Consider the following 8,748-nt stretch of genomic DNA (forward strand, 5'->3'; position numbering starts at 1 on the left):
TGACTAGGCTACATTACTGTTAGTACAACTATCACCCAAGGACTGGAGGAGGATCAGATGAGATGAGTACAGCAGTGGGCACTGCGCAATTCATGCGTGGGTCTGTGCCTGACTGTGATGTAGGCAGGGATTCCTTTTTGTAGCCTATCTCTCAGCAGCACCTACCCACACCACCAACACACAGTTCCCCTGCTGCACTCTCCCTCACTGTAGCTACTAATGGAGAACTACGACTACACACAGGATTGAAGGCAGCCAATGTAATCATATACGACTCAGGGATTGAAAAACCCACACTGACCGACCACTAAACTGATCACCCACTGAATTTTGTGAGTGTACAAGAATATTTATAATTAAAAATCTGGTCATTATTTAAGTCACATTTATTTATATAGCACTTTATACAACACAGATTGTTTCAAAGTAGCTTAGTAATAAACAGGAAAACAACAGTGTCAATGTTGGAAAGTTAATCAATTATAAAACAACTTTAATTTCAGCTATAAAGCAGACAATAGCATTATTATTTAGCTCAGTTAATCTCATCTGATAGTGTCAGTATCAACAATATTTTCTTTTAAACCCCCATTTAAGCAACATGTAAGTACATTAAAATAATAATAATAATAATACCTATGACCAGATTATTTTTAATTATTAAACAAGCTTTTGCATTACTTTTAAACAAGCACTGTGGCCTACATTTTGCAGTTAATCGCAGTCTAATTAGTTATCATTACAAACATGAATGATAATTAATTAGTTAATTAAGTTGCTGTCAAAATATCCAAAATGCAGAGTAATAATCAAGAGCAAGTATGTATAGCAGGAAAAGAATGTGCAATCTTAGTTTATTCGAAATTACATGTATTCGGCAATATTCCGATAGGATCATAATATTATGGATTTTAATCAGAAAATGTTATGCATGTAAACGTATAGTCCTCTGTGGTGGCAATGGCCCTGACAACACCTTTGACAGCTTTTGATGGAAAAGCATTGAAAATATAGTTTAAAAACTGTTCCAGCACACCTGCATGTAATTTTCAAATGAACCCCAAGACCTCGATTATTTAGATTGTGTTGATTACAACTAGAGCTGATCTCCGCAGGAAGGTAGATCCCGAAGAACAGGACCGAGCACCCCTGCTCTAGTGTTTCCCTGTTTTAAAGGTCAGGCGAGAGAGTAAACTGCATTTAATGGTTTGTGTGCTCCTTGATTGCAAAGGTCAAGAAATCCAATCTGATACAATAGACAATTTCCTTTCTTTGTTTCTTTTTCAGCCAGCTGCAAATACAACTCATGGAGGTTGCTGGCAAATGCATATAACATTAGAGATGCTTCCGTCTAGAGGCCACATCGATTGATTTCGCATCACAATGGAGGTCTTATCTACTGAATCTATCAAGACCAAATGTAAAGGGTAAATAAAAAGCAACAAAGCAAAACAGAGATCAATACAGACACCTAAATCCAGCATCTCTTTAGAACAGCTGGATTTGATTAAAGCTGCAGTCCGTAACGTTTTTGGGTTAAAAATGATCCGAAATCAATATTTGAGCAAGTACATAACCAGCCAGTGTTCAAAACTATCACCTTACTTTAGCCTGATTCACAACGGTTTGCTTATAATAATGTTTTCTCATTTAAGTGGTACGGGTAGGTTTCCGCGGGAAATTCGAGCATGGCACTGTATCATTACGTCACTTCTGTATACATAAAGAGGTTTTCCCAGCTAGGCTATCACATGTGAGGATCCTGCAGGTGACAGATCGTTTAGCCTTTTCTCACAGCAGCTAGAATAATTAAATGTATCGTTTTGATGGCGGATTGCAAACCAGAAAAGATTATGTGTTTATGAAACACATGTGAATGAAATTAAATTATATTCCAGTTTTAAATGTGCTTCTGATTACAGATAGCCTGGGATTACACAGGATTTGTATTTTAAAGACAACCAGTTTGAAGGGTGCACAGTTTGCTTTTTGGGTTAAAAGAATTTCTTAACATGAAATTCGAATGGTATGACAATTAGATATTAGACTGTATTGAAAATCTACATGCTAATACACACTATACTCATTGTCATGTAATGCTGATGTTGTTAACATTAATAATTTGAGAATAAAGTATAACAATAATAATAATTCGGACGGTTAGATGTGATATGAGCTAACCAATTGTTAGATTTAATCACCATTGGTAGCGCGATTTGTTGTAATTCTTTTTTCCTCAGTTGGGCAGAACTGGCAGACTTGTTACTTGTTCAGATGGCAATATATGGTGAAAATTCTTATTTGGGTCATATATTCTAAGACGTAGGCTAGAATCTGTGATTCCTGAGTACAGTATCCACACCGGTGCGGTGACTGACAGCCACACATTCACCTCAAACCATTAGATTCATCCGTGCTGGAGCCGTGCCGGAATACCGGATCACAACCCCACGCACGGTAGATAATTCCACACAGAGCTGCAATTCCAGGTTTTCAAACAGAGATGGCAACAAAGAGGCAAAACTTACGGACTGCAGCTTTAAAAGAAGCTTTCAGTGTGAAAACATGGAAAACTCACATTAAATGTGGGATGAGGAAAGAAAAAATTTAATTTAATTAAGAATAGATGAAGTTAGACGCTGATCCATATTTAAATACAGACTTTAAAGTAAAAAAAAAAATAACGGATTTAAAACTGAGTAGGAATCCTAACTTATTATGTAGGATATCTTCAGTTAAGTTCAGTTTCTGTTTTTACCATAAATTCTTCACTGGTCAAAGTCAGTTGTCTAACAATGTAACAGTATGAAACTGCTTCACATTGAGCTCCGGTGGAGCCATTCAGACTCATGGGGCAGCCGCCCACTTCCATAGTGCTTTGTGTCAGGCAAGATAAGAGCAGCCCCACACAGCTCAAACCGCTTGTGTTCCAGACAATGGACTTCCAACTAAGCAATACAGGTACTTGTTTTCAGGTCAGAACTTTTCAAAAAATGGTCTAACATAGGCTTGCTCAAGAAAATCTGCACACTAGTGAAATACTCTGTAACCAGTTACCTGGGGTACATGCATTTAGCTGTAAATCTCAAATTGAATTTAAATTAATGAATTAAAAATAAAACGTTGATCCCAAAGATATTGCTCAAATGTTTGGGGTCAAAAAATGTTTTTAAAGAGGTTGCTTATGCTCACCAAGGCTGCATTTATTTGATTTAAAATACAATAAAAACAGTAATATTGTGAAATATTATTACAACCTAAAATAAGCATTTTCTATATTAATATTTTTAAAAATGTAATTTATTCCTGTGATGGAAGAATTGAATTTTCAGCAGCAGTTACTCCAGTCTTCAGTGTCACATAATCCTTCAGAAATCATTCTTATATGCCGGTTTTTTATTCATTTGTAAATTATTATTATTTTTTTGTATTATCAGTGTTGAAAACAGCTATGCTGCATAATATTATTCAGGATTCTTTGATAAATAGAAATAAATAAATAAAAATATTTGAATTTTTTTTTAATTAAATTTAAATTTAATTGAAAAATATATTTATTTGAAATATTGTTTTTGTAACAAAAATATTTACTGTCACTTTTGATTAATTTAATGCATCTTTGCTTAAAAAAAAACTAATTCTTAAAAAAAAATCTTACCCTAAATTTTAAACAGTAATATATGTCAATTTATATATGAGATATATGTCTCATTTTTGTATTTTTAATTTAATTATGATTTGATATATCTAAGTCCATTTGATGAAATGCATGAGAACTACCTGCAGTAAAGCAAACCATATGATTCAGCCAATCTGCCAGACTTGTACCCAACACAGCTTGCATGACACTGCTGCCTAGTGGCCGCTACGTGAACTCATTTTCTTACAGGCACTACAGTGATGAAAAGTGATTGCATGAAATTTATTGTTGCAGAGCTACAAAATAAAATAAGGAAGATAGACCAAAAACAAATGTTCTTACTGAACAGTGAACTGACAATACAGTAATCAGAGCCTACATGTAAAAAACTGATAAGACCTCAAGTTCAAATAAATCAGTGCATTAGTCAACAAACTAAACTATGACAGAAAACAAAGGTTTATGTGCAGTATAATGCATTAAGGAATTAACTATTTTCCTCTCAATAAGTGTACACTAGTGGTTTTGTAAACTTTCCATCAATGATGTCCATTTATCTATCTATAATCAGTTTTTACTACTTAAACCAGGCTTGTCATAGTTCTAGTTTTTAATGACATCTTTCAGCACATTGAAAAGTTTGTACAAGTTTATACTGGACATACTGGAGTTCATAAATTGTCATAATAATTAAATGATTCAGTTTTGTGTCGTTTATGACAAAACAGGGTGTATTTAAAACGCTAATGTTTGGGAATCATTTTAAACCGAGATAGTTATAATAAAAGTGATGCATGCATTAGAAATTTACAGGCATTGACATGATACGCCTTTGATATATGATAGATCAGACAAAACTGTAGGGTGATTAGAAAGACCAGGCACTGGTAAGAGTATTTCAGAATAATCATCTAAACTAAATGGCATACAATATGCAGTGTATATACAATTTAAAAAAATGGCATGGTTGTAGGTCTTCGACATGTACGAGGGGGAGGACTGTCAGTCACTCCCCAGAGTTTTGTTTGGGATGAGCCCTTGGGGTCTCCAGTGGAACGGCTTGAGAGCAGACATGGAGGTATGACAGATTTGTATTTACATTGCCAACATCTCTCGCTCTGGCTTCTTTTTTACCTTCTCCTTCTCCCGCACTGAAACATTACAAAAATGTTTTCTTAGCATTTGCACACTGTGCATTTATTACAGAAATAGAGAAGAAGAAAACACAGACCTGGCTCTTGCTCTGGAACCTCTGGTAGTTCTTCTTCAGGCACCTCAGGAAGTTCAAGGTCAGCTTCGCCCTGAGCACACACACAGACATGTATACAGTAGATGAAATCACAGCAGCCGACACAACATCAGTAACAAGGGCTGTCAGAGAGTGTTCATGTACATACCTGAGTGATGGCCTCCAGCTCTGCTAGCACAGCCTCCTCATCCTCCTGGGTCAGAGATCCTGCCAGCATCTCATCAATTTGCTGCACACACACACAATACAACCAGGAATGAGGAAAAAAAGACACTACATAGTACACACAAGATTGAAACGGCAACAAGCACACAAGAGAGATGCAGCATGTCTGTGAGAGAGCTCCAGCTGCCTCTCAGTTCCTCTAGATTTGAGGATGTAGTGCGTGTGGTGTAGATTGAAAAAGATTATTACAGCCTTTATGACTGCGCATCTTTAGACTTTTTAATTTTAATTTTAAAATGATTAGACACAAAGTGAACTTCTGAATTCTGAATCACATACTACTCTTACTATTCCTGCCATAAAAAGATATGGTAAAAACAATAGAGTAGCATGCTAGTATGTGGTTCTGAATTCAGCAGGTGTCAGTCAAAAACTTTTTCTGCCATGTGCTCAAATAAAGATCAGTGAAAGTTTAGCGTGTTGCACATAATCTAAAGAGACAATCTTAAGAAAAATCTGACACCCCTACAGTACACTGACATTTTTTTTTTTCAAAACAATTTTTAAATAAAAAGACCAAGTTAAAAAAAAAAGTTAAAAGTAAAAAGACCAAAATGGTATTTTATGTAAAACATACTCCAATAATCCCTGTTTTATTTACAACTTGGGGAAAAAAAGTTTTTTTACAGTGTAGAAAACTTTTTTTAATTTATATATGGAAGTGTTAGAATTATTTAATTTAAAAAAAAAAAAAAATGTAAATGCAAATGTAAAAAATTGTGAGAACTGAAGAATTATTACTTACTAAGGCACTAATGAAATGTACAAATTAATAAATTTGTGATACTGATCATATGAACTCTTTGGACGGAGTCAGATGTTTTGGGACATACCAAATTTTTTTTTTTTTTTTTTTCCAATTCTGCTTTTTACTTAAATTTTATGTTGACATTATAATTTGTAATGAAAATATACAACAGACCCTGTTGTATATCTGTATGTATTCCCATAAAGTGTCTTATTTAACGTGAATAGTTAAATTTACCTTCTGATACTCAATGCCATCTTGCGTTTCATCCATGATCTTCTCCACCTCCTCTATGGACAGCATCTGGTTAGAGGAAAAAAATATATAGATACAATGGTGTGTGTTAAATTCACCAGTAGATTGTACGAAGCATGAACAAGAATATCATAAATTTCTCATTATGTACCTCATGCATTTTCTTCAGGCAATCATTGCCAACTTTTAATCCTTCAATGACTTTCATCTCTATTTGTGCAAATTCAATATCTTGTACCTGTAAAAGAAAAATAGTTGTGGACGTGATATTCATGAATAATTTTAGCAGACAAGCTAAAAAAAAATACAGAATATGGTGCAACACATATCATATACAATATTCTCAAAGATCTGTTTTATTTACCATTCGCTCCAGGTTGCTTATCTGATTTTCAGTTTTGTCCAATAACTGATCCTGGTAGCGTTTCTTCTTGAGGAGTAGGATTGCTTTCCTGAACAAACACAAAATATTATGAGGGAGATTCTGCTTGTTTTGGAAACTAGACCTTCCAGTTCTACAGAGAACAAGAGGACAGACAGGATCACACTCACTCTTTCTTTCCATCTTTTAATAACTGTTTGGCCAGCTGTCGCTCTTTCTCCAACTGAAGCGTGATCTTCTTCTGATACTGCTTCAGTTTATCTCTCTGCTGCTTCAGTTGCTGCTCACACACAAATAACAACATAGAAAAATTAAATTAAAAAAAGACAAAATGCACAGTAATGGTACTATAGCTACATTATACAACACAACACAATCACTTTCGGAGTCCATTCGTCAGTCAGCATCAACATGGCGGTACAGTAAAACCCACCATTATAAGACTACCAAACGTGTATATATACACAATAACTTCTCTCATTAGAATGATTAGCCAGTTAGCAGCACACCAGCACAGCTCTGTCCTGCTCGGTCACCCGAGTTGCTTTCTTTTTCCCGAAAAGATTTCCCATGTCGATGCCGCATCCCCGCCACTATCTGTCCAGACAGGGGTGGTGTTTCTAAGATTGAGAAAATGTTAATTCCACAGGCCGCATATCTGTCAATCCATAACAGAAACACATAAATCTAAGCGACGTGGAAGAAGAAAACGGCAACCCTGCCTACCGGAAGTTCTGTACTTCAAAATAAAAGTCTTCTTCTTCTCTTGGTTAATGGCGGATTGCAAACAACTTTTAGGTGTATACCGCCACCTACTGTACAAGAGTGTGTAACATCATATCATTTTAAGTGTACTCATATTCTGTTCATTAACCCTGTGTCATTAAGGAATTTAAATAACGCTTTCCTAGCTATCATTATCCCCCCCTCCCTCTCGTTCTGTTCCTATTATTCTCATCATATTCCACTCTCGCCCTGCCTCCTGAACCCTATCTTGAAACACCCGTCTTTCCACCTCATACAATATACAGTGTAGTATGACATGTTCATAATTTTCTTTAATCCTACAGTTATCACAATTCTCATCATTCCTTTTCCCCATTAAAAACAAGGTGCTATTCAGTCCTGACCCACTCTCATTCTTGTAATTATCACTTCTTCTCGCCTGTTCCTTTCTCTATAATTTTTAATGCTAACAGACTTTTGTATTTTATAATATCCCCTTCCTTTCCTGTCTTCCTCCCACCATTTTTGTCATATTACAATACCTTTCTTCTTAACTACAGCTTTTCCTTCACCTTTTCCAAGTGGTATTGGAACTGATATTTCTTTTCCCAATGCCTCTTTTGCTAATTTGTCTGCACTTTCGTTCCCTCTAACTCCCTCATGTGCTGGCACCCAACAAAACTGAACATCTTTACCACTCCTATATAATCTTAACAAACTATGATAAAGTTCAATTAATAAGTCTTCTCTAACAGACGTCATTGACTGTATGCTTTTTATGACAGCTAAGGAGTCTGTGCATAGTATCACCCTGTCAGGTCTGACCTCTTCAACCCACTGTAATGCAATAATGACTGCCACAATTTCCGCCGTATATACAGATAACTGATCAGACAGTCTTTTGGAAATATTAATTTTAAATTCTGGAATATATATTCCAATTCCCACACAAAATAAAAGTCATTTAGAAACCACTTGTTTTCCCCATATGAGGAATTCTTTCCCCCTTTTTCTTTCTGAATTTAATTCTCTTGTTTCATCTCTAAGACGTACAAATAACAAAAAGAGTGCCAAAATTTTGATGCACTATATAGCTTTTCTAAAATGATGTGATTTTATTTTTGCACTTTTCTGTATAGATAATTCCATAATTTGATGTACGCAAATCCAGAATATTCGTTTTCTGTCTTTATTTTTATGATTGTTCTTTCTAGGAATATATTCATGTCTTGTTTCCCTGTTTTTGTATATTTCTACAATTTTTGCAATTAAAAACAAAAAAACTGAAAAAAAAAACCCTATACTGAGGAATAATAATAATAATAATAATAAACAATAAATTGTATTATTATAAATTATTATTATTATTATTACCATTTTCTGAAAATTTAGAAATGGAAAAATTATTAGGTGTAATTATAAGCTGTTCCATAGGTAGATTGGTTTGCGTCATAAAAAACACAGTCTGGGTAAACGGCAAAGCAAATATTCTAAATATCTTTAATGGTTAGATTTAGTGCAAA

At 34.8% G+C, this 8,748-nt stretch overlaps 1 protein-coding gene across 2 annotated transcripts; it reads right to left on the reverse strand.

Annotated features, from left to right (window-relative positions):
• Positions 1–3,903: 3,903 nt before the first annotated feature.
• chmp6b (charged multivesicular body protein 6b) lies at positions 3,904–7,230 on the reverse strand. 2 transcript variants are annotated; one of them, XM_058793853.1, is made up of 8 exons: positions 7,009–7,230; positions 6,670–6,779; positions 6,482–6,569; positions 6,269–6,355; positions 6,100–6,165; positions 5,038–5,118; positions 4,872–4,941; positions 3,904–4,791 (listed from the first exon to the last, which is right to left on the reverse strand). In XM_058793853.1, exons 1-8 carry the CDS (start codon positions 7,069–7,071, stop codon positions 4,736–4,738), a joined length of 621 nt encoding a protein of 206 aa, XP_058649836.1. In that variant the 5' UTR covers positions 7,072–7,230; the 3' UTR covers positions 3,904–4,735. The 2 variants fall into 2 exon arrangements, with proteins under 2 accessions (XP_058649836.1, XP_058649837.1); XM_058793854.1 differs by having other exon boundaries at positions 6,933–7,073.
• Between the last annotated feature and the right edge of the window lie 1,518 nt (positions 7,231–8,748).

The sequence above is a fragment of the Onychostoma macrolepis genome, chromosome 12 (genome assembly GCF_012432095.1).
Source record: "Onychostoma macrolepis isolate SWU-2019 chromosome 12, ASM1243209v1, whole genome shotgun sequence".
Taxonomy (NCBI): Eukaryota; Metazoa; Chordata; class Actinopteri; order Cypriniformes; family Cyprinidae; genus Onychostoma; species Onychostoma macrolepis.

Coding starts and splice junctions, on each gene's coding strand:
- chmp6b (XM_058793853.1), bottom strand. CDS start 7,071: ATGGGAAATCTTTTCGGGAAAAAGAAAGCAACTCGGGTGACCGAGCAG. Junction 6,780..7,008: donor AGCAGGACAGAGCTGTGCTG/GTGTGCTGCTAA, acceptor GTGTGTGAGCAG/CAACTGAAGCAGCAGAGAGA. Junction 5,119..6,099: donor ATGGCATTGAGTATCAGAAG/GTAAATTTAACT, acceptor GTGTGTGTGCAG/CAAATTGATGAGATGCTGGC.